The sequence below is a fragment of the Mastigoproctus giganteus genome, chromosome 7, assembly GCF_048544385.1.
Source record: "Mastigoproctus giganteus isolate SK-2022 chromosome 7, ASM4854438v1, whole genome shotgun sequence".
NCBI classification, from domain to species: domain Eukaryota; kingdom Metazoa; phylum Arthropoda; class Arachnida; order Uropygi; family Thelyphonidae; genus Mastigoproctus; species Mastigoproctus giganteus.
Window position 1 is genome coordinate 123,789,541 of NC_143581.1, and position 19,664 is coordinate 123,809,204.

General features: G+C 34.7%; 1 protein-coding gene across 1 annotated transcript in view; it reads right to left on the reverse strand.

The window, feature by feature from the left end:
- The window catches only part of eRF1 (eukaryotic release factor 1), a 323,744-nt gene that overhangs the window by 234,088 nt on the left and 69,992 nt on the right, over positions 1-19,664 (reverse strand). Inside the window, exon 3 of the mRNA XM_090377890.1 lies at positions 18,095-18,234. Within this exon, the coding sequence (XP_090234016.1) occupies positions 18,095-18,234 (140 nt within the window). The remainder of the gene's footprint in view (positions 1-18,094; positions 18,235-19,664) is intronic.

Genomic DNA, 19,664 nt, shown 5'->3' on the forward strand with positions numbered 1-19,664 from the left:
TTTTTTTTTTTTTTTTTTTTCTCCCTCAGACTTCTTGTTAGCGGACACTTCTCTCTAACGGACAAATTTTCGTTCCCCATAGCTGTCCGTTAAAGGGAAGTTTCACTGTATGTTCTTTCAGATAATCCTCATCAGAGATTTCCTACTTGGATATCTCTTCTCAATCTTCTATGGCTAAAAATCTCTACCTCACTCTGTCAAATTCTATTTGCCATCTAACATATTCCTGACTCAACAAATCACTCAGAACTTTGACTTTTCAAAAAAAAACATTCCTAACAGGTAGTAATTTTCCTTGAAATGCTTATAACACCAGCTGAAGATAATTTTCTACCTATATTGATACTTTGGCATTAATAATGGCAAATCATGCATGGAAGCAAGCTTATACAGCAATCAACATAAAAAAAAAAAAACACCCTTCCCTCCCCTATAATGATTTGTCTTAATGCTTTCTTAATTTTTTTCAAAAAATATCCACTTCTACAACAACTAGATTGAAGTTTATTCCTATAATCAATTATTCTGAAAGGAAATTTTCAGTGCATATATTCATTCTGCAGTCATCCATTTTCAATTTAAGTTTTTCACCTTTATGGTAAGAGATGCTAAAGCTTTTGTTATTACTTCTGTTGCACTATCCCATTTACCTACCACTTCAGATTACAAAACAATCCTAATCCTGTACTCAAAGTTCTGAATATAATAATCCTTCAAAATTAATTAGCATTGGCAGACCTCTTATTACCACAAGTCACAACTTCATGATCTCTTCTGAATGAAGCTTCTCACCAAAATTGCCATTCCCAGTATTGTTATTTAGCAATAGACCAATATACAAAATTGACGCACTTAATTCCTACCCTCTTTTCCTCCGCTGAACTACTTTTCAATTTCCTGATCGTAATATTTCTCATCGCATTACCAAAATTATTTTTGTATGGATATTTGTATATCCTTTATCACTCATGCCACATAAAACTCTTATCACTTATCTAAACTATTGTTTTCAAAAAAATATTCTATTTTGTATTACAAATGGCTTGCATCCAAATCTCAGCTTCATCTTTTGCCTATTCGTAAAAAAAACAAAAAGCTTGCAATATTTGTTAACAAGTTAATAAATCCAAATTTTAAGATGAGTTGACAAAACTTCACTTGTTCAAGAGAAGCCTTCCTGTACCTTGGCAAAACCACTGGCTGCAACTTCTGTCCATCCACACTTCACTGCTTTCCCCCTCCCCAAACAACTTGCACTGAAGACCTTGGTACTCTGGCTGAAACTGCAGATATAAGCGAACACCTGCTCTGCTGACCACATATATAACGTGTTTTTCTTGAACATACATACGTATATTAAAGTTTAATTGATAAATTAAACACACAGCAAGACATTACCAACATTAAATACGGTAATAATAAAGTACAGCCGACTCGATTTACCAAAGACACTTCAAGACTCCAAATTTAAAAAAAAACAACCAGAAATCATAAAATTCAAGTAATAACTAGAATAGGTATAAACAGATATTTTGCAAGTTGTAAATAAGCAACTAGAACCAGCATTATAAGTTGTCATTGGGAGATTAGTGTACCTATTATCTTGCAACCCCCGTTGTCTTCACACCTAATGTCAAAAAAAAAAAAAAAAAAAAGAGACCAATGGTTTAGTTTGATTTAGTGCGTTGCGTTGATTGTGTTCTGTCGCACTGCAAAAGGACAAATTATTTCATTATTTATGTCAGGGATGTCGGAATTTATTTATTTTTTTTTTTGTTGTTGTTTAGAAATCGTGAAAATGATGGGCAAACGCAAGAGTTGTGCTTTCAAATTAAACAAAATCTTGAAATTATTCAAAAGTTTGAAAATGGTGCATCCATTAAATCTCTAAAGAACCATTATAATGTTGGTGACCAAACCATATGCAACATTGTAAAAAATAAAGGGAAGCATCTTATTGGACATGCGAGTAGTACTTGTTAAGCTTTTTCGTTTTTTTCTGTGATTAACCATGGTTAACTGAATCAGCGGATACAGGGGCACAACTGTATTTAGTTAGAGTCATTAAAGAATTTTAACTTATCCTGATGGAAATGAAAGATCATTTTGTAGGTGACTATGGAGACAGCATGTGGCTTGCTATACAATCCTTTCCTTGTAAATTAACTTAAATTTTCAACATTCTTTTCACATTCTAGAAACTGCTAGGAATGATACTTTTAACAATGATACTTTTAAAAGTCTCAGTGAGTAAATCTGCCTGTTCAACCATATTTCTAATATCAACACCATGATACTGAATTTAAGGACTACCACAATCCTTTTATGAAGAGATATTAATACTAACATAATATTTCTTCATAAAATGAAAAAACATCTCTTCATAAAATGAAGAGATATGTTAGTATTATTGTGTGAATAACAATTTATTGTAGGAGTGGATCCTACTGATGAAAGAAGTAACCTGAATCCAAAAGTATGTCACATGTTTGCAAATGCATCATACTACAGCTCTTCTCATAAGGTTTTAGTACAGTACTATGAACAAATATGGTCTTATTCATTTCTTAAATTGTACTGTACTAAGAAAATCATCTGGCAGCTCAGAGTCATTCCTTACACTCCCCTTTCCACATATTGTGAATTTCAGAGTTAAGCCAATGTGGTACGCAAGGAGACTGCCTTTTTCTTTATTTTTTTCCTCCTTAAATTCATGATTAATCATATATTTGTCACATAAGCTGTTCCATTCCATAGTGTGTATTACAGAAAATATCTGTAATAAGGACCACTGTACTTATTCATTCAATTATCTTAGCTCTTTCTTTTCAAAGTTTACACCATGACAATTTATTACACTGAATAGCATTGTAAAGAAAAAGAAATTTGTCAGCTGTTGAAAATAAGTACTGTCATCCGTAAACCAACATATTATTAGACCAAAATATTTTAAGTGTTTAAATTGCTTTACTAATTTCTATAGAAACAAATTTTAATCCTAAAATTCCAAAAATCACATTAGAATATTATAAAAATTACATTACATTATAATGTAAAAATATCCATTCTGTGAAAATGCAATACAAAAATTATACTTCACTTCGGTGGTGGTGGTGGGGGAACTGCCAAACCATCAGGACTATCACCACTGTCAGTTTAAATTTAAAATAATTCCCCCTCTGCTAACTCTTCTCATAATACTCTTTTAGAAAGTCTTGTTTAGGAAGTTACTCTGTGTGGTAAGTGTTTAGGAAGATTATCTTTAGTAAATCCAATAAATTTTGCACATCCTTTATTTTAAAAGGTATGTTTTTTATGCCATTTCTCCCAGATCAGCTGTATGGAATGGTACCACCTTGTTATCTAGTTCCAATAAAATTTCATCTATTCATATAATTTATTTTTCTAAACGTTGCCTAATAATATTGTAAAAACAATGCATGCCACAATAAACAATTAAGCAATGGTTGTGCAATAGTTTTGCCACTCAGCCAAGTCAAGTGTTCTGTTTTTCTAAAATTAGTCAGAATTTTCTTTTTCTTTTAATGATGGAATAGTAACTTGTATTATCCATGTCTTATTTTTAACTCCTCGGAAGTCCAAAGCTCTCCTCAGATTAATAGTACCTTGATCCACTTGCTACATAAAACTGGAAGGATATTCTTCAGACTAAAGTGTCTATAAGAATGTGGTTACACAATCCAGAATCAAAATGTTTCCTTTTCACTGAATCCATTTCCATTCTTCTGTCCACTCTCAATAATCAAGACTGAAATTTTTAATGCAAGCCAAACACTTCTAATGGATTCAAAACTGTATGGAAGTTGACTACCTTAAAATATCTTGACTTGAAAAATTTCCAAATGACACACATATAGTTATGTGCTGCCATTTAAAAGTGCTTTGTTTGGAAATAAATTAAATTTTCAACAATTAGGGCTGTACCAAGGTTTCTGTTAACCAAAAAAAAAAAAAAAAATTTCTCATAGGATAAAAAAAAAAAAAAAAAAAAAACAAATCTAGAAATATATTAACCAAGTTTTGAAATAAATGAATTATGTAGAAAAACAGTATCCTTAGCTGGAAACAATGCGTAAACAATTTGTATCAGTAAGATTCTACTATCACTGATTTATCCTCGTGAATTATGATTGTAAAGACAAAGCAATGCACCCATTTAAAGAGTTGAGATAAAAATATATATATATATATATATTAAAGGGATATATACAGCTTTAACATTAGCTTGTGCTGAAAAAGCAACTTAAGTCTAAAACTGTTTTTATTCTGTAATGTAGTTATTTCAGGAATTATTTTAAAGCAAGCAAGTTTTCAAACAGAAGATAAAGTTGCAATGTGCTTAATAAATTAAGCATACTAAGGAATTAATAGTCTGAAGATCACAAACATTTAAAGTTCGTAAAAATGATCATTAGACATGTTTTAAACTGGTATAATAATAGAAACTCTGAACTGACTAGCTGGATTAACAGATGCCTCATTTCCCTCTTTAAAACATACTGCCCAATACACATTGCAGTAAATCATGGGTAGCAGTATGCTAGCAGTAGAACAATGTACTGCCAGTGTCCACATGGAGATGCATGTTTCCTGAGAGGTCAGTTGTGCTCCACCCCATGTTTGTACAAGTATTTACAATGCATAATTTAATTAAATATTACATAAATTAATGAAATAATGGTGAGAAAAGAAACACCATTGTTATTTTTGTGAAAACTAAACTGGATGCTCTGGAAATTCTATATAAAGGCTAAATCACCAAAAAAAAAAAAAAACTTAAATTGAATTAAGTGTGGACACAACTATATATTAAAAAAAAAAAAAAAAAAACACTAGGATTTTGCAGTTATCACTATGCTTTAACAAAACCAAAATTAGATACTGTATGATTCATCTATGATGCTACTAAAACACTGACTCAAATTGATAAAATGCCTTTATTAAACAAAAATACACATACTGACTGTATAAGCTGTATATTAAAATAAAATTAAATAGATGTTATACAACAAGAATAAAATGTGATAAAATTAAAAGCACTAAAAAGATGTTTAAAATTACTAAAAACCACTAAAACAGGAGCTTTCGGCAGCAGCGGCCGTCTATATCAGCAATAATGGTTGCAGATTATCTAACAATCTATATATGTACACATATATGCACCAGCAGGTCTGTGACATGAACTATGGCACCTGCATATGGTCCACTTCTCGTGTGTTGGAACCAGAAATGGAACGAACCACTCTAAACCATTCATCTGTCCTCTGGAAAAGTGCATCAAAGAGTGGATGAATGCGACAGCCCTTATCCCTATTAAGACTATAGCATCCAGACGAACATATCCTTAAACTCTTTAGCCATTTCCGGTTCCAAAAGCCATGTGCTCTATCCACGATCAAGGCTTCTTTAGCTGTAATGCCATGTCCAGTTTCCCAGGCAAGTTCAGCTATGGCTGAACCCATATAAGCCTGTCTTGAGAGCCCTATCGTGTTCCCCCAGGCAATCAACACAGCTTATGTTTTGTTTCCCCACATCTTTTTAGCGCTTTTAATTTTATTGCACTTTATTCTTGTTATATACCATCTTATTTCATTTTAATTTTATTTTAATATACAGTTTATACAGTCAGTATGTGTATTTTTGTTTAATAAAGGCAGGCATTTTTATCGATTTGAGTCAGTGTTTTAGTAGCATCATAGATGAATAACAGATCCTGACTCCAGAGGCCTCTTCAATGAATTAGATACTGTAGACCAGTGGTGTCAAACCTTTTCCTGTACGGGGGCCATATTCAAAGTTAGATTTATTTTGCTAGCCACACTGAATGATTCGAGAAAAATGTGTCTTACATTTTCTATATTTTGTTACAGGTAAAAGGAAGTTTCTATTTTCATGTTGCCGTTTTTTATTTTCAGGCTATATATAAAAAATGCTAATTCCCAACACTTATGTGCAATAAATCTATGTCAGTGATTTATATTTTAGATTTTAAAATTATAACATGATTAACTTTTGTTTTTTAAAATAAATACTTTACTTTTGCTTTTTAATGGTCACTTTAGAAAATTTAAAACCTGAAAAGAATCACTGCTTTTCAATATTAAATTTAATAAATAAATATATAGAGAGGAATAAATAATACTCGTTATTAGCGAGGAAGTCAAAGAGCTCCAAGTGATTAGTGGAATTGGGAGAACGGTAGAGACAACAGATGAATTTGACAGAATGAGGAAGAGAGATTTTAAGCCTAAGAAGATCAAAGAGGAGATTCCAAATTATCAAGTCTCTGACATGTAATATCGGAACGGACATATGCACAAGTACCACCTTTGAGGCGAAAGGAATCATACAGCAAATAATTTGGGCAACTGAGATGAGCTGTAGTTGAACCAACCAATTACTGAGATTTGGTCAGAAAAAGTACATGGGGTCTGGCAGACGGCAAGTGGAAATGGGCATCACTGAGATTAGAACCGAGACCACGTATATTTGTGAAATGAACTAGGAAGTGTTTAGGAGGTTTAGATCTTTTTGCAGGTAAGCTTACTCTATTAGTTTGACAATTCATGGTGTATTCAATAGTAAGAAAAGGTGGAGGGACATGCTGTATGAAGTAATGAAATTTTTGGATATGGTGTACACATGGAAAGACCTTTGACATAACGTGGCCTCGACAATGCCCCTTGCACACACACACACTACTCAGACTCCCTCCAGTCACTATCTGGCAGAGAAGAGGTAGCAAGAGTATACATTAGCTGATCTGGAAGCCTCCTAAAGAGTTACTAATAGGTTCAGTCCATTGTACTAACTAGCGGCAGGCCTGTGAACACAGTTTTAGAGCTGTACCCTCGAAATGTAAGGAAGATTGGATCTCGCCATGATATCCATTGTAACCTCAAAAGTCATCAGTCATACTGCATGATGGAAGGGTTGACCGGAACTTAGCTCTGGAGACTAAACATGGGTTCCATCACTTCAAGCCTCCAATAAGCAAAGTGGTGGTACTGCACCAGTTGATGAGTCATCTACGACCTAGAATTACACTAGCTAACACAATTTTTACCTCCAAGAACTTAAATGCTGTTTTTAATCAATTTTTATGTGTGGATTTTGAAAATCACCATGATAGTTTCACATCACATCGCAGTTATTAAATATAGAGGGTGTTATGTTTCACCAAAATATGCCAATTTTGCAAAATTTAGCCAGTTTGTTTGTTTGTTATTTGGTTTTTAGGAGCATTAGCAGCTAAGGCCATATTGCTCCAAAAATTTTGGCAGTAATGTACTGATTTATTTTAGGAGATATAATGATTTATTTTAAGAGATACTTAAAATAATGACATACTGATTTATTTTAAGAGATATAAGCTAATTCTCTTAATTTTAGCAATCGATTCTGGCCTCTATTGTCTTGTGATAAACATAATCAGACTTCTGTCTATCATTCTTAGGTTCAAATTCCGATGCAATAATTTACAATTTGAAGAGAGCACACTTCTTCAAACAAGGTTCTTTTTTCCACCCCTGCACATCAAACTTGGATTGATGAAAAATTTCGTGAAGGGGCTAGATAAAGAAGGTAACGGATCTGCATACTTGGGAAGTGTTTCCTAATTTAACATATGCCAAACTTAAGGAATTTTTGTAGGATCCCAAATTAGGAAACTTCTGAAAGACAATTTGTTTGAAACCCAGTTAAAGGAGGTTGAATAGGATTGGCAGCTTGGTGATCATTTAAGGCAGTAGTACATGGTTTTTTGGGTAATGGGAAAGAAGAAAGCCACAAAATGTTGGTGTTTAATTTACTCGAGTGTGCTACAAAAACACGGGTTGTTAAATTCCGTTAAATTCATTTTTGTCATTCCCATCCAGAATTTTTCCCTGAAAATCTGGGAGATGCAAGTGATTAACAAGGCAAGTGGTTTCATCAAGATATTTCCACGATGGAAAAGCGGTACCAAAGTCTCTGGGATCCTGTATGATGGGGGATTACTGCTGGTTCCTTGTGAGAGAGAGTAAGCATGAATACAAGAGAAAATCCCTGAGATAACTCTCTTAGATAAGCACACGCTGGGATTTTTCACATGGAGAAATTATTATTTGAAAATGAAATTATTACATCGCAAAAAGACATCTTCCTAAAAGCCAGATTATCAGAAAAAATCAATTTTTGGAAATATTGTTTGCCAAGAAAAGTGCCCAAACGTAAAAAAATGCAGTAAACTTTTAAATTCCTGTTTTGGTTGCACATATCTATGTGAATCGCCCTTTTCATATCTGAAACGAACAAAGATAAAGAATCGCTCTACTCTTACGGACTTGCATATAAAAGATTCTTTACGGTTGGTCTTATCATAATATATCCTTAAATTTGAAAGCTTGGCAGATGACATGAAGACAAACTTCACATAAATTAAAAATTTAAATAAGTATAAATTTAAAATAAGAATTCTGACTTCGATTTAATTTTAAAATTTATAAACAACATTTTTCAATGTCTTGATTAACTTTTTTAACCATGTGCAATTAAATTCTTGAGATGGTTGATCGTGGCACATTTTGAAGAAAAAAAGTAGATCACATCACAAATTAAGTTCGCCACCCCTGGTTTATACAAACTTGAAATATTAGCGATAATTTCCCTGGATCTAATAATTTCTCAATATACAAAGCACATGTCAACTTATCTTTCATTTCCAACTTGCTTGCTTGAAAATCATTCCTAAAAACTGCCACTAAATAGAAGCAAGTTTCCAACTTAAATACTTTCTCAACACACAACACTACTTCTCTATCTCTATGGTTTTCCAAACTTTTTATCACTAAGAACCAAGTGCAAGAGTTAGTGGTCAATCGAGGAAACAATGTTTTGGCCTGGACAGTAGAGAGAACCTGAAGCAAGTTACTGAAATTAGCATTAGTTGAGGCATACAATGCAAGTAAACAAGCTTATCAGCAAAAAAAAAAAAAAAAAAAATTTTCACCCATCCATTCACTCCAAATGCCTGTCTAGCTCAGCCTTAAATTTATTTAAGCTATCGACTTCCACAACAAGAGATGAAAGTCTTCCAGTAATCAACTACTCACTGGCTAATTGCAAATTTCCACACATCTATTCCACACTTGTCTTTCCTTAATTGAATCTATGCCCCCTCAGGTTCACAATCTGGGCAAGAGGAAGAAGAATCCCATCAAAATTGAGCTTGCTCAATGCATTCAAGGCCTTGTACACCTCAATCAGATCACTTCACAGGTGCCTCGTTTCCAGGCACTGCAATTTGCAGAACTTAAGCTTTTCTTGGTAAGTGCACCCCTTTGTTCCACCTTTTTGTACTCATTCTAGCAACTCTACATCCTTCCTAAAATAAAGCTTCCAGACCTGTTCACAGTACTCAAGGTGTGGCCTGACCACTGTCTTGTACAACAGGATAATCCACCTCTTTGTCCCTGCTAGCAAAATTACTACAACATATCATTGACAAGACTGAATGACATGCTCTGGCAGCCCACTGTCCGGGAACATCATATCTGACTGCACAATTAACCCCAGGTCTTTTAGGTCTTTTTCATCCTCCACTTCCCTGAGTGTTGTACCACACAGTTGGTACATTTCTCTTGGGTTACTGCTACCCATATGAAGTACTTTGCACTTGTCAATGTTAAACTTCAGTTTCCACTTCTCAGCCCATTTGCCCAAATTATCTAGATCTAGTTGAAGTAGCATACTGTTTTTACAGTCATTAACAACCCTGTCAACCTTTGTATCATCAGCAAACTTGGACATTAAACCCGATATACCTTCATCAATATCACTGATGAATACACAAAATAACAATGGTCCCAGCACTGAACCCTGTGGAACTCCACTAATAACGTTAGTCCACGAAGAGCAGTGTCCATTGATTACCACTCTCTATCATCTCCCACTCAACCATCCCTTTATCCATTGTAGTAACTTGCCCTTAATGCCAGACCACTCTAATTTGTACAGCAGTCTTCCATGTTTAACAGTATCAAAAGCTTTCCTGAAATCCAAGTATATGATATCAAAATTAATTTTTGTATCCAATTCCTTTGTGACCACATCATAGTATCCAATCAAAGTGGTCAGACAAAGCCTCCCTTTAACTGATCCATGCTGTGTCTTAACTATTATTGCAGTCTTGTCTAGATGATCCTGCAATGCTTCTTTAACCCGTGACTATTATTTTCCCCGGAACACAAGTTAAACTAATAGTGTCTACAATTAGCTGTGTCACCCTTTGAACCCCCCCCCCCCCTTTATGAATTGGGGATATAGTTGCAACACCTCCAGTCCATGGGGATTCCCCTGAGTATAAGGAAGCTGTCATTAGAGGGTTTGCTTACTACCTTTGCAAGGAATGACCACCGCATATCCGGGAGCAATATGGCCTTAGTTGCTAATGCTCCTAAAAACCAAATAACAAACAAACAAACAAACTTCCTTTGCTGCCTCCTTTAATATAACTGGATAGATCCATTCCACCCCAGGTGCCTTCAATATGTTTAACTTAAACAAATTCTCCTCCACTTCGCTCTCAATTATTACAAAATCACTTAGCAACCTGTTACAGTCTGACCACCATCTGGCATTCCCATCCTTGAATAACTCCTCTTGTGTGAATGTAGATGCAAAATACTCATTCAGTTTATCAGCTAACTGAGCAGGATCATCAATAGTCGAACCATCTGTTAAGTGGACCAATCTGATTCATCCCTTTCCTTCTAGAGTTTACATAAGTAAGGAACTCTGCTGTTTTTGTTTGCATCCTTTGCCAAAGATTTCTGTAATCTGCACATTCACCTGCCTAACCTCCTTTGTGACTTGATTACAGACTAGCTTATATCAGCCTAAGGCTTCTGTGTCAGCTGATAATTTATATGCATTTTTCTTCTCTGCCACGAAACTGATTAATTCATCTGACATCCATTTAGGCCTAAACCTTGAACAGCATTTCTTAGTTGGTATGAAAAATCTAGTAGCCTACAATATTAATTCCCTGAAGGCTCCCATTTAGAATTCACCGTAGGTAACATCATCAGTTGATCCCAATGTACAGAATTTAAAAACTGCCTGAGACCATTGTGGTCACCTTTTCAAAAGCAAAAACCCTTCCCTTTACCCTTGATGGTAGTTACATCTTTAATTAAATCCTACATCAGACCACTGTGGTCACTGTAACTCAGTGGTTCCTTTATTTGCAAATTCTTAATGCATGAATAATCACTACTGATAATCAGATCAAGAGTATTACTTAGTCTGGTTGCCTCTCAAACATGTTGCTGTAGAAAACAGTCATCCAATAAATCCACAAAAGTCTTGTAGTGTGTGAGTATCCAACCCACAAGTTCCAGTCAATATCCTGAAAGTTAAAATCCCCATTAAAAGACATTGATTTATTGGCCAACTATTTCTCTGCACAACTGTTCATTATACTCAGAGTCATTAGGCCTATAATACACACCAACTCTCATTTTTCCTTGCCTAGTGCTTATGTCATAACTGACTCAACATTGCATTATCCACCAATGCCAACTGGATGCACTTCCTTAGATTTTGTTTCCTAACTAACAGCATAACCCCTCCTACCTTCCAGTCCTGTCTATCCTTTCTGTATACATTGTACTCCCCAAATTACAATTCTGTGCTGGTTACATCTGTGTGACACCACATCTTTGATATCCCAATAATATCCACCTTTGATGAGTTACCCTAACTCAACCCATGTATTTACTTGTTCCACAATGACTCCCAACAGACCTGGAAATTTCAAACACCTTGCTTTCCAGGCTGCTGCTCATTCTAATAGAAGCAGTGCAAGAATCACTTTTGCCTCTGCCTGTGGCCACTGTTAGTTTAATCTTTTAGTCTATGAATCTCGCAAGCTAGCAGTTTTCTGACCCACCTAACTCTGCTTCGATAGCATCAGTAAATATTCTTACACCCTTTCTATTTAAGTGTACCCCATCCCTGTAGAAGCAGTCTCCTGTTAATAAGCAAAGACCTAGCTGAATTAATTGACAAGGCTCTCATCAAGTACTCCCACCTATCGTGTCAGGGCAGAATTGCAGACACTTTCAAATTTAACCCTAACTACTTTTTTTTCAACGCTGACCTGTACTTGTTAAGTACATCTGCTATTGATATTGCACTACTTCGAATAAGTAACGCTTCACCTAAGGAGAAGACTAGTGTTACTTATTCTCAGATAGGTACCACCACCCAGACAGCACTGTTTCAGGGCTATTTGGCCCTTCGTCAGTGAGTGGGTAGGTACCCAAGTGATGCAATGATGGCAAAAACAGTTATGAAGTATAACTCCACAATATGAGAGATGCCTGATGGTGTATGATGTATTTAGACTAAGGCGCATTTAGGGCTAGAGCCTCAAGCTGCGAACAAATTTAGACTATGTATATAAAGTGCTTAGCATCATAATACACAGCCATTTCTGAATAAACAGAAAAATTTTAAGGTGGCATCGTTTTAGGTTATATCTCATATTGTGAATGCCTTCACAACGAGTTGCCATGAAACAGTGCTGTCTGGGTGGTGGTACCTATCTGAGAATAAGTAACACTAGTCTTCTCCTTAGGTGAAGCGTTACTTATTCGAAGTAGTGCAATATCATGGCAACTCGTTGTGAAGGCATTCACAATATGAGATATAACCTAAAACGATGCCACCTTAAAAATTTTCTGTTTATTCAGAAATGGCTGTGTATTATGATGCTAAGCACTTTATATACATAGTCTAAATTTGTTCGCAGCTTGAGGCTCTAGCCCTAAATGCGCCTTAGTCTAAATACATCATACACCATCAGGCATCTCTCATATTGTGGAGTTATACTTCATAACTGTTTTTGCCATCATTGCATCACTTGGGTACCTACCCACTCACTGACGAAGGGCCAAATAGCCCTGAAACAGTGCTGTCTGGGTGGTGGTACCTATCTGAGAATAAGTAACACTAGTCTTCTCCTTAGGTGAAGCGTTACTTATTCGAAGTAGTGCAATATCATGGCAACTCGTTGTGAAGGCATTCACAATATGAGATATAACCTAAAACGATGCCACCTTAATTTTCTGTTTATTCAGAAATGGCTGTGTATTATGATGCTAAGCACTTTATATACATTTAATTTACTTAACTCTTTGTAAGAATACCCTTTTGTTCCCCAAAACCAATCTTCAGATTTGCACCCTGTCCTTGCTAAAGTCAAGTTTCAAAACCTTTATACAGTATTCCAGATGTAGCCTAACCACTGCTTTACACAATATGATAATCATCTCTTTGTTGGATGCAGAATCTTGAGCTTGTGGGAAGAATGTTTCTAGGAACTTAAGTCTTTTTTATTAATTAAGATATTAAATTATGTTTTACAAATAGTTTAAATAGTTTTAGTCTCATTTGTTAACTTATTTTTAAATTTAGCTAGTGATTTTATAAGTTACGACTTCCTATTTGTACCACTATTGTATTGGTGTTTTGGCACAAGTATCGTAGCACATAACAAGTAGTGCAGCAGAAGAGTATGGTTTTAATTGTGATAAATAAGTAGCTCGAAGGTTCTTATCACTTATTGGGCACCATTTTTTTTTTTTTTTTTTTTGTTTGTTTAGCTAAGGAATTTTACTTTTTTTAGTAAGGATATAACTAAATTAATGCTGTCATCATAATGGTATAGTGTAACATATATCTTCAACTTAATAGCATAAGTAATAACATGAAACTTGATAGCATAATACTGTCAATTAATCAATTAAATTCTATTTAAATGGAAATCAAGCCTCAGAGTACAGCAGCAAAGCAATAGGCAAAAAGTAGTGGGAGTGCCGTGGCTCAGAGGAGAATCCAAGGAGGCTATCCTCAAATGTATCACAGCCTAACATTGTGCAACAGTGAAATGTCTGCAGATCTTTCTGGAACAGGACATGATCCAGCCAAGGGATGTCTCTGTGTGTGTGTGTGCTAGGTTCAGAAGGTGTGAAGAAATTAGGTGCCAACATGGTGTTCTGATAGGAGTTTGAGATTTTGCCAATGATACCCTTGAAGGAATTAAAATGGGGGGCCCCATCAAGCTCTCAGGTGCCCAACCAACAGCATGACTCACTTATGCATCAGGCAACAACAGCAATCTCCAAGACAGAATGCACTGGTCTCAAAGGAGGCAATTACTGTCGGTGACTCTATTGTCAGGGAAGAAGGATAGGTGGAATAGAACCAGGATACGTCTGCCAAGGGCAAAAGTACACTGTTGTGCAGCAGATATAATCTATTAAGAGCACAAAATGTGATATTAATGTACACGCTAGCCCTAACAATATTAAGAGTAGGAGATCTGAGGACTTAACTAATGCAGGGCAATGTCGGGATAAAGTTGTGAGTTAGGATTGAATTTGAACGAGTCTGCAATTCTGTCCAGCACAATAGGAGGGAATATTTTTTTTTTTTTTTTTTTTTTTTATGAAAACCCCAAACACGAAAAGGTATCAAAACCTATAGTACTTAGTACCGTGCATGGGCTGAAGGAGAAGTATGGGGTGAGGGGGATGCCGGAAACTTTGCTCTAGAGACTAAACATGGGTCGAGAGCCTTATAAATTTGGCAGTGGAGATAATGTGCAAGACTCATTCTCTCCAGGGAATGTTTGTTAACAGGAGAGACTGTTTTTACAGGGATGGAATACACTTGATTAGGAGTGCAAGAATATTTGCTGATGCTATCGAGGCAGTGAAAGGTGGGTTGGAAAACCTGCTAGCATAGGGGGATACACAGACTAATAGCTTAATTAGAGCTGAAGGCAGAGGTAAAAGTGATTCTTACACTGCTTCTATTGGTATAAGCAGCAGCCTGGAAAGTAAGGTGTCTGGTACTTCAGGCCCTGCTGTGTGTAATCATGGTACAAATAAATACATGGGCATGCATGTACACTTATGCTGGGAGCACTGTAAATAAATTTAAAGTACTGACTGTCACCAAATGCAGAGATTGTAGGAATACCAGAAACATGGTGTCACTCAGACATAAGTGATGCTGAATTTGAATGTAGGGATTACAATGTATACATTAAGGACAGAAGAGGTGGAGGGGGTTATGCTCTTAGTTAAGCATATTAAATCAAAGGCAGTGCCATTCAGTTGACATGGGTGGCAAGTGCAATGCTGAGTCAGTTTGGTGTGGTGTAAGTACTGGGAAAAGAAAATTGAGAGCAAGCATGTGTTATAGACCTATATCTAGGTGGTGTTGCCTCAGCAACCAGCTGTGTACCCACAATGCTGCCCTCAGTGGCCGAAGAAATACCTCTACCAGTTCAGCTTTCTTAGTACGACCAAATATCTTGCTGACTGAACACAAAGCTACAAAAAAAATGAATCAATAAATGTATTATATGGGTGCATTACAGCCTTTACCAAAAAATTAAAGCTGTTTCTTAAACATTTACTTCTTAAAAAAAAAAAAAAAAAACACTAGCAAGACATGCCGAGATGATTAAGCTTAAAAACGACTCAGCCTTAAAGTTGCCTTAAAGATGAATTCGATCAGAAATGTGCAATGTCAGGTATCACACTCCAGCTTAAGTTTTTCTGATCCATTTACCATAAATGTTGAAGCTGAAAATAACTTAAGTAGAATTAACTGAAGTTCAAGCCAGGAGTCACTTGACGAGAGCTTTTGTTGAGAATGATATTCTCACTTTTTATAGAAAATACATGCAAAGGATCCTTTCCCAAGCTTTCAAAGCCACACTACTTGGTTTATTGTTCTATTTAATAGCAAGTGTTGTGAAAGCTTTTTTATTGATTCAAAGTTATGGTCATTATTGACAGATGAACATTTATGCAATATACTTCCTATTGCTATGTCAAGTGAATATAGTGAATTTTTGTGCAAGCAAAAACAAAATGTCACATCTTACGAAAAATGTAAATTGCCAATTTGTGTACTGATCTCATTAAAATTTTTTCTTTGAATTTCTAATTTTAAAGAGAAAAGTATTTTTAAAGGCCCATCTACATACACACATTTCTAGTCATATGCACGTGGTTCGATGTGGTGTACATACAAAAAAAAATAGCTGGATAATTGCGATATCTTTAATTTTTTCTCACTGGCCCAAAGTTAAATTTCTGGATCTGGCTCCCCTCACTCAAAGGTTGGACACCCCCTGCCCTTATAGGACTTAATCAGTTGGTTATGCACAATCATCTTTGAACAAATCAGTGCTGTTTGTTATGTTGTTATTTGGTTTTTTTTTAGGAGCATTAGCAACTAAGGCCATATTACTCCGGGATATGCGGTGGTCATTCCCTGACCTTTCCGCATCCTCCGTATTCGGTGGTGACGGGATCGAACCCCGGTCTAATCAAGAAGCATGTGCTACGCACTGCTGCTCCTTCCCACCTGGCTACGGAGGTGCCAATCAGTGCTGTGATTGCACTTATAGCTCCATTCCTATCAAGATTATCTTGCATTGCTTTAACTATTAACTACATTATTTTTTTCTGGAAAAAGAAGTCAAAACTTAATAGTTCTATAGTTACCCATTTCATTCAGTGAATTATCCTTGTAAACACGGGAGGCATCTGTACATTCCAAATTTGTAGACTTCCTGAATCCAAGGATGCTTCTCAGTATTACAACTAAAAGTTAGATTACCTTTTACTGCTTTCTTAATATAAATAAGTTCTGCCAGCCTCAGGAACCATGTGCACTTTTAATTGCATCAATTTCTGTTCCAGTCTCCTTCAGTCATAAAATCAATTAACTCCCAATCAATAATAGACTTTTACATAAGCAGAGAATTCCATGCTACTTTTCTTTGCATTCTTAACCAAATACTTCTCATAATGTATCTAAACATGCCTAATGCCCTGAGAAACTTTATTACAGATTAATTTATACTTATCTCAGGATTCTGAAAATTTATCATCTCATGTATTTTTATTCTCCACTATTAAAACTGTCAAATTCATCTCAACCATTTTGGCTTAAACAAACTTAGTTCTACAAAAAGCTTAGTAGCCTATGATTATATTCCTAAATAGGCCCCAATTGGTATTTGCAATTTTTTTTTTTTAACATCAGTTCGCCCTAGAATTTTAAAAATGCCAAATTTTTTTTTTTAAATAATCAAAAATAAATATCATGATCTAGACTAATGATGTGCAATACACGGCCCTCCTAGCTTCATGATGCAGCCCACAATCCAATTTCATGAACAAGGGAAAAAGTGTTAAAGTTGATGAATAATTACTATATGCCTATAAAAATATTATTAAACAATTTTATGTTGTATTACTGATAATATAACTAATACTTATAATACAAAAATATAAATCAAAGTTTCACCTCAAAAATAATTGCTACATTATTTGGTTTTGTTGCTTTGGTTTAGGTTCCAGAAAACAAAACAGCAACATAAATGAAAGCACATTCAACATCATAAATTTTATTTTATATATAATAATAGTAACTGTCTTAATACAATCACTTGCACAGCTTGATGGCATTGATGATAAATAAGTATTAAAAAAAAAACAAATGCAGCCCACAAACATTTAACTCAGGAAATTGACCCTGCAGAAAAAAAAAAAAAAAAACTTTGCTTACCACTGATCTAGATGCTAATTTAAATTTGTTTACTTAAATTTTGTAAATTGTTTTCAATAACCGTTGGAAAGAATATGCTAGTCAGTGTTGATATTTTAATTTAATTTAAAATAAACTTCATTAATTTCAGCCCCAATACTGGCCTGAAGTTAGAAATGCAGAAAAATGGCCGGAGCCAAATTAGTGCTTGACAGAGTATTGTATCACTGGATTAATCCTGCAATAACCAAGTCTTGACACAACTCATATGGCAGGGGGGGGGGGGAGTATTCCCAGCATAAACTATCAAATTTTGCTCTCAATTACAATGATAACCACTTAAATTACTCCAGCTCTACATGCATATCTCGCTTGTCAATCAGAAACCAATGGATTTCAATTATAATCAATTTTAATATAATCTTTAAACTCTACAGTTAAAGTGAAATCTTACCTCTGTATGAAATTTATTGTCACAAAGATAGAGTGATGTGTTGATTGGTTTAAAAGGCTCAAAATCAATATTTACTTTCTTTTCTTTGCCTTCTTCAGTCACTATTGTACCACAGTATATAACAAGGCCATTGGGTGGAACTAAAATTACAAACAAGGATATGTTAGATCTCATTTTGAGTTTTAATGTTAATCCTTTAATTAATCCTCAGCTGAGTTAGGTATGGTTTTCTTGTATAATATTTTATGATAAAAACAGATGTAACTATCTGTAACAGTGAAGTTTTAAAAATTAAAAAATTAAGAATACTGAGAATAATTCTTTCAACAGAGTCTAAGTCACTTCTTTGATATCAAATGAATATTGACCTTCAACATCATTCAAATTCTTTATGCATTTATTTCTTCAATGGCACTCCCAGAAATTCCTAACGAATTTAAAAATTAATTATGTTTGCAGTTTTGCTGCATTTTAAAACAAATTATCATATAGACCATACACATAATTATATGATCTATATAATTATTATATGATCTAAATATCATACAGATTGTAGAGAGAATTAAAGTACAATTAAATCAATTTCAAATTTATAAAATTTTGATATTTTAGAATTCAGTAACTGTAAAAACAACCCACTCAAACAGTACTTTTATTTAATACAGGTACGGCCAAACCTCCTAAATCCAGCAACATTGGAATTAGCCTTGTCAGGTCTCAGGTGGTCCTATTATAATCCTACATTATATAAAAAAAAAAAAAAAAAAAAAAAAACTGTATTTCTAAGAAAAGTATACTGCATAGGGAGAGATGTAAAGTATTGTTGTACATACAGAATAAATAAAGTAAATGATTTCTCCTTCCAAACTACACCCCATACAGTGTTGATGAATCAACATCATGCAATTCACACACAGTCACTTCACATAAGTCCCACCAAGTTTCATTAAACAATGCAACCTTTTCTACAATGACCAGTTTGTAATGAACTGAAATCTTGGGAGACAGGAAGACAATTCATCTAATTATCTATAGGTAACAGCAGCCTTAACAAATTTCCCAACGTTGAAGTGTGATAAAAACCATAAGTCATTTACAGGTCTGAACTGAAATCTCCACCGTGCACAATCAGCTATGGCCCATAATGGAAAAATGGCCAACTCAAGAACCAAATGTGCTTATATTTGGATTGTTTTCCAGATTGTCTATTTTCCCAAATTTAACCAGAAAATGGAGGGTGCTGGATATAGGAACATTTAGCTGTAAAGTATATACATTTCCCTCCAATTATTAGTGCTCTAGAGAGGCCTCCTATGTAGTATGCTTTTGTTCCCACAATAGCAAAATGCCCTAATTTGAAAACTGTACATTTGTACTCAAAAATAATGAATACTTTCATAAAATGATGAAGTATAAAATAAAAGTAAAAAAGTTAACTTTTAAATATATAATGTGCACATGTACTGGATGTCTATAATTAGTTTTCTTAATCTGAAAGCCATCCTGAAAATTAGCACTCAGATTTTCCAAGAACTATTCAGTAGACAAGTGTTCTCAGCTGAGAAACTTC